Raw genomic sequence first — 18,079 nt, 5'->3', positions numbered from 1 at the left:
GATGTACTCCAAGTTAAGCAGCATTTCTGCAACTCCCGCTTGCCCTTTGGCCCTAAGGCATCTCTGAGCACGGGTTCCTAGAAGCCACGCTCCTTCTCCAAGGCCAGCAGCACTGAGCACACCACCACAGCCGGTATGTGCCATCCACCCGAGTTCCTCTCACCCACCAGCCCTTACTTTGCCAGGCTGCAGGTATCCACACCAGATACTGCCACTCCTTTGCTGCCAAAACTTAGACAGGATTTTGACATCCACATCTTATAAAATCTAGTCAGAACATCATGACAAACCTGGCTACAGGTAAGCCTCCTTAAAGGGTGCAGTGTATTGCCTTTGGCTGGCTGGCTGCCAGCCCCCTTCCCAGCCCAGCAGGTGTGGGATCAGGGCTTATAAACCCCCATGCTCCATACCCCACGGCTAGCACAGCAAGCTGTTTGGCTTCTGCTGGCTGTGCAGTCGGTCTTGCCAGGATGGACCTGCTACCGAAAAAGGAAACAATCTTCTCAGCTTATCTTTCTCCTCACATTGCATGGGAGTGAGTGACAGATTACTGCACTCTTCCTGCTCAGTTGCTTAAGTAGCCAAAAGAGCTCCTCCTCACTCAGAAAAGAGGTTCAATATTACTTTTTGTCCAAAGTTTGGATTTAATGCAAACATGTCTTTAATCTGTTCATTTCCAAATGCAATCCAAACAGCTGTAGCTTCCAAAAACTCACAAGTGTATTGAAACATTGTACTTTCAGTATTGTTAGAGAGAAAACCATCAGAAGGAATTTAGTGGTTTGAATACCTGTTTATTTACTATACACAAGAAAGTTACCCCTGCAGTTTCAAAAGTGGAAAACATGGCAACTTTTATTTTTCTGTGATAATAGAGAAATAACAGATGACAAATTACTATAACCAGGCATTTTATTCGCTGTTTTACTTACACTCATACACACACACAAGCATACACACATCCTCGCCAAGAATCAAGTTAAACATTTTAAAAATACAATAAAAAATGTCAATAAAAATATCTCAACTTTCTTCCTTGAAAAAGGATGTTTGTTTCAATTTTCTGACAGAAGATTAACATAATTTTAGCTATCCTAGTTCTTACCTGAAATTCTGGTTATGTTCAGAGGAAGAAAGGCATACTACCAGTACTCTCATTTGCCATTAACATGTAGATGAATATGGCGGTTTTTTTGGCAGAAAAACCTTATTCTGCACAGGTAGGAAAGCTTTCCCACATAAATGTTTTCCTCCTCAATGAATGTACTATTTGCTGACAAGCTCATTTGCTGACATGAGATTTATCATTTATGTTCTATTACAAATCTTTCAGAAGAAATAACACAGTCAACTTGCCTTTCCCTATCCTGTGTTTTACTGGGATTAAACACAAATAGGAGTATTTTCCTTTAGGTATCATGCTGGTAGATTTGCAGTTCACATAAAAAGGGGTCTGCACAGCCTTACTCCAGCTAATCATGGCCGAGCTCCTGGCTCACAGTGCTGAAGTAATAGTTACCCAGTGTACACCTGTAAGTCATCATCCAGATGAATTAAAAAGAAGTACACAGAATGCAGCTAGAGATGAGCTTTTTTAGGTCATATGGAAAGTATTTTTTAAGGCTTTTGCAGTACGCTATAGCTGACTTATAGCTAATTTAGCACATTAAACCTATGATAAAGTATTTCTCTATGCATCAGCAACTTTAATCTTAAAAAAATATTTGCACGCTCAAGTTTTTTGATTACACACATGTAAGATGACTGCTCAACACTATTATCTTGTTCTGATGGGCATAATTAAATATTCAACCGGATCTTCACATTTTAAAGGTTTCAGCTCTGTGGCTGAAGACCACTTCCTTAGTAAGCACATCTTTCCTGAAAAAAGTCCAAAGTTAGCTTGATTACACAGGAAACCTGTGAATCTCCTGCACCCAAAGAGGCAGTACACCTGATGAGAGACAGTCACTCACCATCCTTCCCAACAGCTGTAAAGGAACAATAAAGTTCATCCACAGAAACAAGGTACCGATAATCAAGCAGGACAAGCCGTGTATTTCCCTCCTAAGTATGGTATTAAATAACAGTGTGAGTTGCCTCCTCTGCTTCCTCCCTAGCACCTGCCAGCACTCTTTCATTTGTAGGCACAGTGAAAGTAATGAAAAACTTGTGTTCTCACAGACATAAAATAGAGTATTTATTTGATAGAGTACATCAACTGAGTCACACAGCACCAAGCAACCCCTGTTATGCTTGTATCTTTGGTACTTGTTTCAAATGAGAAACTCAACAAGTGAAAATAAGTCTCTCTTCTTTTTCAACAAGCAAGTTTAATTTTTGAGGTTTTGTTGGTGCAGATTAAATAGGGACAAAAAAGAAGAGTGCTACTAGTAATTTATGCAATGAGTTGAGCACAGAGATTGTACACTCACATTTGCAAACACCTGAATGTCTACTGTTACAGGAGACAGATTACTAAAACACGTGTTTTATCCACTTTTGAGTTAAAAGATAAACAGGTAGAGGGACAGAGCCTCTGACCAGTGAGCATGTGTAAAGATCTATCCTGAAAGAGTAACTAAAAATTGTTTAAACTTGGCAGTCATAGCCAATCCTCATGCTACAACCATCAGCAAATTCTTCTAATAAATTTAGGAAGGGCTCTCATAATGCAGGGAAATGTGGAAGCTGCTAAAGATAGGATACAGACACAAGATTTTAGGAATTCTAAAACATCCTGTCTTTTTATGCCTTGTTTTCTATTGCACAGAAAGGATAGAGAAAAAATGTTTCTGACCACTCACCTATCTGATCACACAGCTTCTTCGAAATCAGTTTCTCTCTCTTAAGCCAAAACTAAAAAAATGTTTAAACCAGTTAAACATAAGGATGACAGGCTTGGCTGCTATAGATATCTTGCTGATGCCTGGTATTCTATGAGATACTCTGGATAAATCTGCTGCTTCTCAAAGATGACAAAGATAGAAGGGTTTGAAGAGTTATTCACACAACTGTCATAGAAGTTTTGGCTGTCCTTCATGGGAGGCCGAACATAATCAGAACTACCAACAGTGAACTCCCCCACCAGCACTCGTGCCAGAAACATGGTCTTGGTGTGTGAGTCTGTCCCACAGTAGTTGTCAGAATAAGATGCATCCCTTGCAAAATAGCTTCCTGCAGAAGAGAAACCAAGACAGAGTTGGTAAGACATCAACATTGCAGGAACAAAATGATACTGTGTGAAAATGAATTAACAAACCCATTATGCAGTTCATGAGCAGCCTTTCCAAAGCCTTCACTTGTCCTGTATGTCCCTCTACATGAAAATGACCACTATGCATTACCTCCACTTTTTAGTTTTCACAGCACACATATTAAAAAGCCATCCCAGCAATGTTTTAAATGTTATCATAATCCTCTAAAGGATTTCCTCCTGATCCTAGATGTCCACCTTCCCCAATATCACCAAATTTCCTCTCCTGGCAGAGGCTACTAATATTCATCAGCACAGCTGTGGGTTCCATCCCCTTACAGGCCATTCACTTAGGAGTTGGACTTGATGATCCTTGTGGGTCCCTTCGCACTTGGAATATGCTGTGATTCTCTAACATTTCTGAGGGCTACAAAGTATTCAAGCAGAAAGGTGGGTAGTCAGCCAGTCAGCCTGTTTCAGCTATTCCACTCCGTGTGCTGGTAATTTCCTGTACACAGGACAATGTAAAAGGATATAATTTGCTAACAAGGCAAAAAGCCTGTAACCAGAATGGCATTTACATTCCTGGGGGAGAAAAAAGAAAAAAAAAAAGCCAGGCTGCTTTCCTATAGGAGTTGGGAGAAACTGGAACAGCACTAAGCCTGGAGTCCAGCAGAAGCCAACTCCACAACTGACCTCTCCTAAGTCTGTCTTTTCTTGCAAGGACTTAGGAGAGCAGAGCCCAAGGCCTTTCAGTGTGCCTTAGCTCCAAATGACCCTTGTGAAATTCAGCTCTGTTGCCCACATCACAACAGAAAGAAGCCCAGGACTGGCCAAGTAATGCTTTCTAAACTTTACACCTCTGCAGTGAGTACTGAGAATTTTTTAGCAAGTCTAGGATTACTAAAAGAGGTAAAAACAACCTTTGCCGTAGACTGTCCCATGAAGGCCACAGATTCTCCAGTCAAAGTTTTGCTGACAGATGGCATCAATGTCTTTTTTATTAGTCCCATGAAATAAAAATCGCTCATCTGCAGCCTTTCCACCATTGGTCTTCTGCATTAGGTCCTTCTGCCTGCAATGAGAAGCAGAATCTTTGCAGTTCCACAGAGGCCGTCCCCCCAGGTTCCAGCCATACGGGCACTCAAACACAATTTTACAGAGTATATTCTCAAAATCCTTACAGTAAAGCCTAATTTGGGCATACAAATCTTGCTGTCAGGCTGCATACAAACATGCTTTCATTATACACAAATGCATTAATACTACAATGTTTTCTTTCATTCACTGCCTTTGAAGAGAGGGGGAAAAATCTCAGCATTATTTTTTTTCCCTGAGCACCTATTCGTATTAGTTCATATTAAGGCTTGCCCTCCATGACTTTTGCATTTAATTTTGAAGGCTGTTTCACTTTTGACCAGCTGCAAAACATTGTGGTAGATGTGGCTCATTACCAGCTCCAAGGTTTCACTTGAAGGAAGCTGTCATGGACACAGGCCTGGCAGAAGTCAGGAGCAAGGATTCCTCCCACAAAGCTCCGAATCTGACTATTCTAAGCTCTGTGTCTTGACAGAGTTTTGGGTTAGTTGATACTAGGCAGGTAGTTCAGTGGGAGAGTGGAAGCAGAGGCATTTCAGGAATGTGTGTGTCTAGCATACAGCACACAGCTAACTGCAGCAACAACAAACATCATGCATACATAGCAGAGCAGTGTTTTACACATACCATTGATACAGTTCCCAGAGGGATGGGTTCTGAACTCTACAAATCCTTTTAATAGCTGCTCTGGGCATTGTGCGTTGAAAGTCCACCTTGACTTTCTTGTATTCTTCAGAAGAACAGTCAAGCTCAATCAGCTGCAAGGAAAAGTTTGAAAAGCTACTCTCATCTTTTATTTAATCATAACAAAGCCACCCTACCTAGTGCCCTACTCAGACTTTTAAAGTCTTTTTTGTGAAGCAGAGGTATGAGCAGTCAAAATAATCTAGGAAAAAATGCAGATCGAAAATCCCCACTCTGGAAAAGTGAGCTCTAATCTAGGGAACTTGTAGTGTTTATGACACCCAGGTTGCTCTCTCACAGGACAATAAAGGATCTGCATGCTTTTGTGCAGCCACTCAACCCCTCTTAATATTTGGGTCAAGATATATTTGCATGCATCAAACGGTATCTAAATACATAGCAGAAATGAGCACATAAATAAAAAAGGAGCTGAGAATTTACATTGCAGAAAACCAAAGAGAATCTTTTTAGTTTACACTCCCTGCACTGCCTGTTGTGTTTCTAGACCAATTGAAGAGGCTTTATTTGAACAATTTTAGGGAAAAGCACAATCACACTACTGAAAAATCAGTTCATTACATGACAGTCCTGAAAGGAAGCAAAGTTTACTTGCATGATTTCATAGGAACATAAAAAATGTCAACATTAGTCTTCCCTATTTCTTCGTGACAACTTCTTGAGGATTTGCATTTTGCAAGATAGTGATTTTTGAGCATCAGATAACACTTTTTCTGTAGGTACAGTTACTGGAGTTGACAGAGGAGCTGGTGGAAGCAGACCAGAAGTCAGAGAAGGTAAACCACGCAGGTATTAACTGGGTGTGTTACAAAGGTAAACAAGTTTTACTCCACTGAAGTGAATAAAATAATAATAAATGTAATAATAAAATATCCATAATAATAAAATAAAATATAAAGTAATAATAAAATATAAAATAATAAAATAATAAAATATTATCTATTACTGAACAAGCTGCCCTGAGAGGTTGTGGAGTCTCTCTGGAGATATTTAAAACCCATCTGGACACAATCCTGTGTGACCTCCTCTAGGTGAACCTGCTTTAGCAGGGGGGTTGGTCTCTATGATCTCCAGTGGTCCCCCCTTCCAAGCCCAACCATTCTGTGTGATTTTGTGAAATCTGATGTTCAGCAGCTCTCCATAGACATACAACAGTCTACAGCTAAGGGAATGGCTACCCTGAAGTTCAGAGGCATCATTTACCTCTGATGCTTCAGCATGTGTTGGGACTTCAAAACAACAAATTTTGGGCACCAGTAGCGTTCTTGTTAACACAGCAAATTTGCCAAGGCAAGGGATTTAATAGTAGCCATGAAAGTCCATGTTGCCACAGTTTCACTGCCACCATTTGTTTCACCTCAGGTCTGCCCAGTGTGATATCAGGCTCAAATTTACCAATACCTCTGTATTATGCTACATTAGAAACAGTCATTTACAGAGCCAGAGGAAACACTGACCTTGTAATGGAATAAACCTTACATGACAAAACTGACAGAAAAAAAACCCCAAAAAGCTCCAAACCTTAAATCCCAGTTCAGGCAGGGCAGATTTGTCCCAGTGAGCTGGAATGCTCTTAAACCCTTCTGAATGTTTAAAGCCCCTGTAGATTATAAGACATTACAAAAAGACAATTAAAATAAAACTAAACATGGCATTTTATGTACACATTATACTTAACATTTCTGTCAAGCTTAGGGAGACTACAGGCAACTGGACATATTCAAAAATATTTCAAAACTGTCATTTCTATTCAGCACATGAAAATATTTGTTCCAAGTCATCGTGTCAAGATTTATGTCAGGAAGCAAGATGCCAAATTAGAAAAAAAGAAAGATATACTCTGAACTAAACATGTAAGGATTTCTCTTGCAGAGGTGAATGTATGTATAAAAGCTCTGCTACACTGGGGTAGGTAAATACAAATGCATCCATTATCACATCAGTTTGACAGAAACAGGATAGACACAGTCCTCCCCTCTACTTCCACCCCAATTTTAATTAGCGTGCTTAGCTGTTCTTTTCAGTGTTTAAGCAAGGACTGTTGTGTGCTGCAAGGGAATGTGCATAAACTGGCTGTTACATGCAATTGTATTTCGTTGCAAGCTCCCACCTTTTGCTCTATCTGTAACAACTACTGCTTTCCTTTCAGATTGTCTGGCTGATCTCATAAGAATTTTTCTAAACTTGCACTTAGCTTTGAAAATTACTCAATGTACTAGCTCTCAGAAAGAGCTAGTACACATAAACATTATTGATTCCATCTGTATTCACTGTTGAAGTCAGCAGCTCCCTCCAACATTGCTACGTGTTGAATTATTTCCTACATTTCCACACTTCCTGTGGCCAAGCCCAAATTTTCTTCACCATAGAGGTTCCTAAGTTGATTTGGGAACTGCTGGCCAGGCTGCAACACTGCCCTGGCTAGACATGGTTGTAGGAAAGGTATGTCCGTTTCCCTCTCCAGGTCTTTCACAATTGCCTTAACAGCTATTTCTTCACCCTACTTGCACCCATGGAAGATTCTGCATTCACAAAGCACTAAACTCATCACCTCAGAATGAGCAGTTGTGGTTTACCTGGCTCTTGTGTTTTCCACCTCTGTCTGAGAGACAAATTTAGGTCTTCTGCAAATCATTCTCTCTGTTCTGTAGTGAAGGTTTTTCTGCATCATGGCTGGGAAAAAAAACCAAACAGAATCCCATGAACAATCAAAGATGTTTTCGAAAGCCTTCACACTGCAGCCACATTTGCCTCTAAGTTGCTTTGTCAAAAACATCAACAAAAGGACTCCTTCCTCCTCATTTTGCAACTGAGATACTTTCTTCCTACATTTAGTTGTAGATTTCAAACCCTGTAAACAGAACTCAACATCTATCACAGACCATTAATTTTTATTGACCACCAACAGAAACAAGTCACAGCAACCTATATTTTAGAGGCATTCCTTCTGGATCTTGGAACCTCTGCAGCTACTGCGACATCATACTAACAATTAAGAGTCAGTACCAGCCAGGACAATGAGGCCTCATCTTCAGAGACACGCAGGAAAACAAACAAACAAAAAAACCTCTTGGCATCATCAAGCCTAGAAATTAAGTTTTGGAAGACATCTACACTGCATATTTTTGCCTAAGTTACTAAAAAAGCCCAAACCTTAGAAAAGGGACTGCTTTACTGTGCAATTTTCACTTCTAAGCTGGACAAGTTTTTCAGCATTGCTTTTGATTAAATCACAAAGAGCACACAACATGCCCTTTCTGGTTTTTTGTTTTGGGGTTTTTTTGTTAGGCTTCTTTTCACACAGAATGAGATAGTAATGGAGAGCTGGATCAAAGACAACTACACCAAACTGACAGTCTAGGCAGGCTGATTCCTACCACTGTTCTCTGTAATTTTTCAGAAGGATACCAGAAAAGGGAACAGCTCAGGGATGACAGTGCCATTACTTTTGTGGCTTATATTTCCTGAACTCTTGGAAAACACTTCTTCCTACTTTGACCTACTCAAGGTATTTTCTCAGCCTTTCCAGACAGGATGAAAAGAAAATATCTGCAAAAATCTTGCAATGCTGAGGATTGTCTGGACCCTACACCTTGTCCAAGCATTTGTTTTCCTGCAAGCCAGTGATTAAAGCAGACCAGAAGCTGGCTTGTCAAATCTTTCAGAAGTTCCTCACCATTTGTGTTAGTGCCAGCATCAGTGTCATACTTGGACTTTCTGGCAGACATTTTGAAACCTAGCACGAGAACTTCTCAAAAATAAAAGCTTTGAAGGAATAGAATGCCACTCTGCTTATATGAACAGCTCTTATCCTGAGAACTTTGATAGAAGCTCTGTCTCTGTAAGCATTGCAATTCAAAGTCCAAATTTCTCTCTTATATCTTCTGTAAAAGATAGTTCAAAAACACAGGAGACCTGGGAGGCAGGAACAAAACGAAACAACAAAACAAATGCAACCTACACTCAAAATTTAGTTCATATTCATGTCTTCCAGCTTTGAAGGTCAGCTTTGAAGAACTTTTGGCCAAATAAGCCTTCTCCAGGTCATCACTGGAGACAGTAGCAGCTGCATGAAGATCACCCTGTCAGGCCAAAAATAGAGAAAAAAGAAGTTTCTCCTGGTCTGTTATAGACAAGGAAGTTTAAAAACCAACAACTCTTGTATGTATGGTGGGTGCAGGATATATCAGCATATGAGAAATTCTTGATTTAGAGTGAGCACCACTTAACAACAACTAAAATCTCACCGTTTTATTCATGTTATTCTAATACTAAATGCAAACACAGCACTGCACCAGCTACCAGGGAGTAAATTAGCTCCATCCCAGCTGAAACCAGGACAGACCACACATTCACCAACTAGACCAACAAAGATGCAGAGTATTACTGGAACTTCAGAGAAGGAGGCTTTACTCAGAAGCAATGGAAAGAATGTATTAATGTGTTCCTATCTGACACAGCTCACTGAATATATCTGTTGATAATATTTGTGACTCACCAGTGATCAGTCCTCTACCTGAACCAATCAAAATCTCAGGGAAAAGACCCCATTAGGCCTTTAATGTCCATCTGTACAGTATGAGTGAGAGGAAGAGGGTGACAAAAGAGGGGGAGGCTAAAAACGCTGTGCACTTTTCAGAGTTCCGCACTTCTCACACAGAGTTAGGAGTCTCCCCATTTCTCCACACTTACTTGTTTTCCATACTCCTGCCACATGTCGTATTCATCTTTCCAATACCAGATCCATTCTGTTGTAAGAATGAAGTGAGGAGGTTTGGTCACAGAGGAGGCTGTAGAAAGACGTCTGACTTTTGCAAACCCACAGCACATATCTTGAAAACCGACACAGAACGAGCCACTTTCAGTAACAGCATAATCAAATCTATAAAAAAAAGGAGGGAAAAAAATCGGAACTGTTTGAAGCTTTACTCATAGGTTCAGAAGCCCACTGCAAATTTGCAAATTAAGTTGATCTCACCCAAAAGCAGAACACAAAAGGTGCACTTTTCACAACATTGTGTGCTTTGCACTTTGCACTTTTCACAACTCTGTATGCTAGCTCTGTTTCGTATTTGTACATATTTTGCATTTCAGTATTATCTCTCACATTGGTTCTATGGGCAATAACCACAACCCACTCCTAAATTAGTGAGTTACATAAGATAAACAGGAACGGTGGAAAACAGGCACTGGCTCCTTCTTGCTGACCAACTATATTCTAAAGAGAACACTGTCCTAAACTTAAGAAGGGCTTCGAAGAGGCTGTAACAGAAGAGGAACAGGTAATTTTCCAGCATGGGACATGGCATACTGGTATGAGCCCCTTCCAATACTCTCTTCGTGCTACATAACGAGTTCAAACTCTGAAAGGTATTGCCATATTCTTCATGTGCTCTGCACCCAAGAGTATATCTCTCTCTCTCCAGGTATTCTGCCAGTTCCATGATACGGACTGTGGGACAAGGGGGAAGGAGGGCCAAATCTCATGCAAGGTGAGGTCAGCAGAAGAATGCCATATGAAACTATTTATATAATGACTACAGTAGAATTGTAGCAATTTGTAGCCACTAAGGGCCTGGTACAATATAGCAAACTCCAAACATTATAAATTTTTGTAAGAGTTTGTACCTGACATTCTTTGGGTCACAATATGCTTTTTCTATTTCTTCCATATTCTTGAAGTCCTTCCAGGTTTTACCATCAGAGACCTGCCATCTATATGGCAAGTGAAAATGGGTTCTGATACACTTTTCTGTAAAGGTTTTTAAAAAAAGAATTAGGAGATGCATTATTTTAACAGGCTATGAGAGAACTCCAACATTTCAGGGCTGTACACCTAGCTGGTAAAATCATCAAAAGGATAGTTAGGGGAAGTGTTCACCTATGGAACCATTACAAGCAGTAGTTCAGAATTTTTCAGCATAAGCAAGCAACACTTAATTTTTGGGCTTAGGTAGAAGGTCAGTTCCTGTACATACTAGATTCTCTTTGCACATTAAAATTGCACAGATCTTTCTCAGTTCCAGAGACAAAAAAAGAATAAAGATGACAGGCTCATACAAGGCTATTATTTCATAAATAGAAAAAAATGTATTTATGCTTAACAACTACATCACAAAGTGGTATTACTGAGGAAAAATCCAAAGCACAGCAGTGCTTAGTTTTAAGATAGGAGAAGGACTGCCATGGTTTCACCTCAGATGGTAACTAAGTACAACACAGCCACTTACTCCCATTTGCCCCAGCAAGATGGGGAGAACAGGAAAAAGGTAAAATCCAGGGTGGGTTGAAATCAGAACAGTTTAGTAACTGAAATAAAGTACAATATAATATAAATATAATAAAGTACAATATAAAGTGTAAGTATATATATGATATACTTGTAAGTGTAAGTATAAGTATATATGTAGATATACACTCTCATATATCTATAAGGAAGTTAACAAAAAGCAAGAGAGGAATAAAGCCCGAGAAAGAGAAGTGATGCACACTAGGATTGCTCACCACCCAGTGACTTATGCCCAGCCCATTCCCAAGCAGCAATCAGCCCCTCCCAGCCAACTCCCCACAGTTTATATGCTGAGTATATGTCTTGGTTTGAAAGACAGGTGTCTGCTAAGGAAGGCAGGAGCCTCCCTTGGAATGGCAGGTGCGACTCCCTTTCCCTCCGAGTTATTATAATTTTGAAATCAAGGGGCTTTTAGGCAAAGATGTGGGAAATAGGAATAACAGTTCTTTACTATGATATATCTATGTGTGTATAACCAGTCAAACAAACACCAATAACTACGGCAGTAACAGCAAACAATCACAAACCCAGTCCCAGCCTTCTCGGCTGCCAGGCCCTTTCCCCTCGGGTGCAGTTCCGCTCGCAGCCGGCAGGGGCGCTGGCGGCTCCCGGTGAGCAGGGCAGGTGCGATGGTTCCCCCGCGGCTGCAGGGGGCGCTCCAGAGCGAGCTCGGGGAGCACGCGGCACTGGTGCCCTGGGATCCCGGGAAGGGATGGGACAAAGGCTTCACCCGGGCCAGCCGATCCTGGTGTCCGGCCGGACCCTCGTGAACAGCAGGCTGGAGCGGCAGGGATGAGCACAAATCCCGGGTGGCAAACCCGATGTATCCAAGCGGGGAACCCCCTGGAGGTCTGGGCAGGCAGGGTGAGCAGGGCTACAAAGTAGTGGAGGCTCGAAGCAGCGGTTGGGCAGGGCGGCCATGGCCCGGCTCCCAGCGGGGCAGGGAAGGTGGGCTGGGGATCCTGGGGTTTTTCTCCACAGAAGGAAAAGCAGCCTTCCTCTCCTTCGGACCGACTGCCCACACACCCAGGTGAAACAAAAGAGTAGCCAGATGCATCCCACCCCCAATGGGGAGCTCTTTGTTTTTCTTAAATACCCAGCAATTTGTCCCCCTAGCAACACGTATGGGGAAAATTCCTTTAACAGAAAAAAAACCCTAGGAGAATTCCTAAAACCCCAACAGCACAATATTCTAATGGTATGGAATAGCCCTTTGACAAGTTCAGGTCAGCTATCCTGGCCATGCTCCTTCCCAGCTTCTTGTGCACCTCTTCATTTGCAAAACATGGGCAGCTGAAAAGTTCTTGACTTTGGGTAAGCACTACTTAGCAACAACTAAAACATCAGTGTGTGTTATCAATGTTTTTCTCATACTAAATCCAAGCCACAGCACTGTACCAGCCACTAGGAAGCAAAGTCACCGTCCCACCATGCCTAGGTCCCACGCTTTCCAATACAACCCGGTTAACCACCATCACCTTTCCTCTCTTTTGATACATACACAGATATTATTCCATTAGTCTCAAAGTCCTTTGCCCTTCAGCAAATCTCTGAGAGGTCCAGGCCCCACGAAGAAGAGCAATGGTAGCAGTGAGCCAGGTATCACAAGTGTTACTCAGAGTTCAAAGTCAGTGTACAGTCACTCCTCAACAGGAGTGAAGGTGACATCACCAGCACACATGCGCATAAACCCGAGGTCAATTTGCACAGCAGAACAAAAGGAAACTTAACTACAGGGAAAGTCAAGGAGAAACTGCACCACACAATTCGTATGAGAAGGTGTGCAGTACTTCAGGGAGCTACCACAGGTCAGAACATCAAGAAGGAAAAGATGACACAAAGTCAACAAGAAAGCTGGCACAGCAGCCTTTTCCTGCACACCTTGGAACATTCTGAAAGGCAGACAGCTAAGACAGATGGAACAGAAGAGTACTAGAAGAAACAACAGAGAATGTAGAATTCAGAGTATCTTTTGCATCTTTCCTGTTTGGAAATGTGACTCCTATCATTCAGCAATCCCTTAGGTAAACACAGGTAGAGTAGCCAATCTTCAGCACGGGCAGATTCCAGAGCAAAACAAAACACTTCCTTTGTATGGTGTGCCAGGTCAAACACTTTCCTACAGTACTCAAGACACTGGTGAGATTTAACTAAACACAAATAGAAACTCTGAGGTTTCTCCTTTCTGTGAAAGATATCTACCACTTCTTCTTTATGAGAGAAGAAAAACAGGCTGGACTTGACACAGTCTGTACTGATACTTGAGACAACCTACCTTTAAAGCCACAACTTCTGTACAGATGATGTAAACATATCTGTTCTGGTTCATCATCATTTGTAGCTGAGGAATTCCGTCTAGAGCTGGGTTTTCTGTCTAGGGAGGGAATTATAAGACTTATTAATACCCTTTGTACAACAAGCCCTCTTAAAAGTGCTCCTATCCCTAGGGAAGATGCCTAAAGGCAGTGTTTGTAACTACCTAACTGCAGTCAGCTCCAGAAAGACACTGAAGCCTTTGATAACCTTGTATACTCCAAGTCCATCCCTGTATCCATCCTTTCTGAACTTGACTTCCCTGTAACTGCTGACTTCCTCGGATACAGTTTTTAGCTATCACCACAGAATGAGAATAGAATCCAATGCCTTTACACTTCCAGATGGACTCAAGTTAACTGTGCATTCCACACAGCTGATCATACACTGGCAGCTATAAAATATGAAGTTTCAAAATTTGATATTCTATAAATTAAAGCACATTAAGGAAATAAAAAAGAAGGAACTGCAGGCAGAATAGTGGAGATGAACATACACACTTGGATTCTCCATTCTGTTAATCCTTTTTTTTTCCTGCTAAGCTATACTTAACTTACAATTCTAAAGAAAGAACTTCAAAAGAAAAGTGCAAACAAAATATTACACTTCTAAGAAGTAACTAGAATAGTGCCATTTGCAAATTCTTGTGCTAGACAATTGTTACATTAAAGAAAAACAATTAAATAGTTTATAATCAGACAAGTAACCACCACTCCTATTCTTAAACAGAATACCTTTAGAACCTTTATTCTTAAACAGAATATACCTTTACATATTTTACCAAAGAAACCCCAAAATTACAGAGCTCCCCGTTTCCAGTTCCTGTTATGCTTTTTTAACCTCAAATTTAAGAATTTTATGAACACCAGCACTGTCTTTCTCAGAAACCTCTCCTGACTTCACTTGTCAAGACACAGATCTCTGAGACAGGTACAAGGTTGCTCCTAAAAGACAAATCAAGATGTGAATACTGATTCATTAAATCCCAATATCCACGGACAAAAGACCCTCTAACTAATTAAAGTTAGAAAGTGGTATGTTTATTCAGGCACTGGCGGGCGGCATGGGAGTAGCCTCCTAAAGACACGCCAGCAAAGTAAAGTACAAGGTTCTTTGTTCTCTATTTATTACACAAAGTTTTACATCTTCTACATATGTATGACCCCAGCACCCCCCATCCTCCGCTTTGTATTAAAATGAGATCATTGGTCTTTCACGCGTGCGCAGCTTCTCTCTTGAATTGGGTCGGTGGTCTCGAATTGGGTCAGTGGTCCTGAAAGATGAAGTCAGGAATGTCTTCCTCACAGTAACCTTTTAACCTTCTTGCTGTTGGCAGGCCTTCATGACCTCTTGGCACAGCCCAAGATCTCCTACTTTTGATTCATTATTACGAAACCCAGGTGCTGTTCTTAGTTCTATTGGTTTCAATTAGTTTCAATTTGTTTTGATGACAGTTCATTTATTCTGTTTCCTTCTACAAACAAAACGTAAAATATAATGGCAAATAATACATCACTTGGCTCTAGCTTAGGCATCTACTAATCATTAACTTGTCTTTTGTTTCTCTACTCTGTATCTTAATTAATATAAATTTTCTTTTAACTCTTAGCTAAAATTTTAACCTTTCAGAACCTTGACTCAATACCGTTTTCTTAATGACAGCTGGGAAAATATTAAATTCACTGCAGTGACTCTTCTGAGGTATTCAAAAGATGATATTATTTACCTTTGCACGGTGAAGACTTGGCATCTTCTATGTCATTCATGTTCCTTTTGCCATTTTTTATGTCATACATGTTTCTATAAATGGAAGGTAGTTTCTCAATAATGTCTGAGCTCATTCCCTGTCTCTCCAGTTTCTCAAAACATTCTGGATTTAATAAGTCATGGGACCGTTTGCAGTTGCTGCCAAATCTGCACTGGCCACGCAAAACGTACTGGCAAACATGCAGTTTGGTGCAGGATGTTTTAAAGGTACAAGATCCATGAAGTCCATCACCTTTGTTATAATGCAAGCAGACCTTGGGTAGGAGAAGAAAAGAAAAATTCAAAGATTAAAGTACAATGCGCTCATTTAGACTGTTTGAATCCATGATTTTTAGTTTTGTATGGCTATGTGCATACATTTGCTTTTAAAAGATACATTTTTTCTTTCTTCTTTTTTTCCAAATGATTACTTGATAGCTTTTCCTTTGCCCTGCTAATGTTTAGAAGGATTTTTCAACAGACAACATTCTTACAGACATTCTCAAGCAGATAAGATTTAGTGCTAAGTCACATCTCTTAATTTTCTAGTTTTGGAATAGTGAATTTTTTGGACCTGATTTTGATGGTAAGACATACTGGATCTGGCTGGGATGGAGTTAATTTCCTTCACAGCAGACCATACCATGTTATGTTTTGGGTTTGTGACCAAAACAGTGTTGATAACACATCCCTTTGGTCTGTTCAGGTCAGCTGTCCTGGCCATGCTCCCTCCTGGAGGAAGAGCTCCCTCCTGGAGGAGCTCCTTGTGCAGCTCCTCACTGGCAGAGCATGGGAAGCTGGAAAGTCCTTGACTGAACGTAAGCACTACTTGGCAAAAGCCAAAATATCAGTGGGTTGCCAAAGTTATTTTCATATTAACCCCAAAACACAGCACTGTACATGGTACCAGTAAGAAAATTAACTCTGTGTCAGCTGAAACTGGAACAGATAAACACCACACAGCCTCTCGCTGACTCCCTTCAGGGAATGTGGGAGAGAATCAGAAAAAAAGTAAAACTCGTGGGGTTCAGATAAACACAGTTTAATAGGGCATAAAAGAAAGAGGAAATAATGATGATAAAAGACTAGACAAAACAAGTGATGCACAATTGCTCCCCACTCACTGACCAAAGCCCAGCCAGTCCCCATCAGTGTGCTGCCATCCCTGGGCCACCTCCCCCCAGTTTTAGTGTTCAGAATTATGTCATATGGTATGGAATATCCTTTTGTCCAGTTTGGGTCAGCTGTCTTGGCTGCATCCCCTCCCAGCCTCTTGTGCACTCCCAGTCTATGGGCTGGCAGGGCTGTATGAAAAGCTGAAAAAGTCCTTGACTTAGAGCAAGCACTGCTCAGCAAAAACTAAAATATGAGTGTGTTATCAACATTGCTCTCATCCTGAATCCAAAACACAGCCTTGTACCAGCTACTAGAAAGAAAATTAACTCTATTCCAGCCAAAACCAGGAAACAGTCCAAACTGGCCAAAGGGATATTCCATGCCATATAATGTCCTTCTCCAAAAATGAAAAAAAGAAAAAATAGTGGGGAAGGGGACAGAGGGAAGGTGGAAGAAGGGGGAGATGGGTCCTTCTTACAAGGCGGCGCTTGCTCAGAGACTTGTTGGGCATCAGTCTGCTTCGAGGTGGTGAAGCAGAAGTGTTCCTTTGCAACACTTGTTTTCTCCCTGCTTTTCTCCACTTGCTACACTGTCTTCATTCACAGGTTTTGTCACTTTTGTTCTTCTTGTTAATGCTCATCTCTTCTGCTTGTTACAAGAGAGTGAGGAGTGGGTGAGCAACTGTTCAAGAGCTCAGCTGCCAGCTAGGGTGAACCCACCACAGGCGAGAACAGAGGATGAAGATTTATTTTAAGATTTGCATTAAGCTAACTAAATTGACGTTCAACATCTCCATCTCTGTCAAGCGTCTTCCACTTTGTGATGCTCACTGAAACAAGGCTAAGAAGCTCGCACAGTAATACTCACCTCTGGTAAGAGGGAAGGGTCATTTTGAAGCAGAAGCTGGCAAAGTTCATCATGGTTTAAATTCTCAAGTCCATATTGCTTTAGAACACGGAGATTGTGGTCTGAGTAGAAGTTGTGAACAAACCTGCATTCCTTCCTAGAACTCAAGAAACCCAACAGCAAAAAGAGTGTAACAGACTGGCATTACTTTGCTACCCCATGGGCATTACACTGAACAGCTGAAAAAGCACACCAAACTAGCTACTTTCAGAAAAATCCCTACTGCTCCTCTATAAAGCCATTATGTGATTTGCAAAACAGATTACAGAATTACTCTGAGAATAATTGCCACGCTACTTCTGATTCGTAGTCATTATAGCCTTAGTGCAGTCTGACAATATCGGCATTTTTGACCTGCAGCTCAAAACCACGAAACCACCAAAGCTCCAGAGCATCGCTCCCTCTGAGCCGATGAGTATATCCCCCAGGGTCCCGCAGCACAGGGACATGCGGGGACACTCAGCTTTCCCTTGGCACGGCCCTGCTCACGGGAAGGGAAGCGCCAGGGTGATGATCTGGGGAGGAAGTGCTGAGACCCGAAGCTGTGAAACCACCGCCTGTGTCTGCCTCCTTTGCAACAACACACGCGCAAATAAAAGGAGGCGGGCAACGCGCATTTCAGACGCGGAAAGGGCTGCAAGGCCTTTACTGAGAGCTCCTTCCCCCGAAGGAACATACCGTGCCCAAGGCCGAGCCCCGCGGCCGCCCGGCGA

General features: G+C 41.4%; 1 protein-coding gene across 1 annotated transcript in view; it reads right to left on the bottom strand.

Moving 5' to 3' along the window:
• Nucleotides 1–773: 773 nt before the first annotated feature.
• LOC103619573 (poly [ADP-ribose] polymerase 12) overlaps nt 774–18,079 on the bottom strand; it is a 24,082-nt gene continuing 6,776 nt past the window's right edge. The window contains exons 2-12 of the mRNA XM_017739961.1: nt 17,328–17,504; nt 15,325–15,619; nt 13,561–13,659; nt 10,625–10,748; nt 9,689–9,878; nt 8,958–9,078; nt 7,573–7,669; nt 6,518–6,596; nt 4,922–5,052; nt 4,120–4,271; nt 774–3,177 (exon numbers count right to left, since the gene is read on the bottom strand). Of these exons, the coding sequence (XP_017595450.1) occupies nt 2,909–3,177; nt 4,120–4,271; nt 4,922–5,052; nt 6,518–6,596; nt 7,573–7,669; nt 8,958–9,078; nt 9,689–9,878; nt 10,625–10,748; nt 13,561–13,659; nt 15,325–15,619; nt 17,328–17,504 (1,734 nt within the window). The 3' untranslated portion in view covers nt 774–2,908. The remainder of the gene's footprint in view (nt 3,178–4,119; nt 4,272–4,921; nt 5,053–6,517; nt 6,597–7,572; nt 7,670–8,957; nt 9,079–9,688; nt 9,879–10,624; nt 10,749–13,560; nt 13,660–15,324; nt 15,620–17,327; nt 17,505–18,079) is intronic.

The sequence above is a fragment of the Corvus brachyrhynchos genome, unplaced genomic scaffold, assembly GCF_000691975.1.
Source record: "Corvus brachyrhynchos isolate BGI_N302 unplaced genomic scaffold, ASM69197v1 scaffold27, whole genome shotgun sequence".
Classification (NCBI taxonomy): domain Eukaryota; kingdom Metazoa; phylum Chordata; class Aves; order Passeriformes; family Corvidae; genus Corvus; species Corvus brachyrhynchos.
This window is presented reverse-complemented; position numbering and strand designations above follow the sequence as displayed.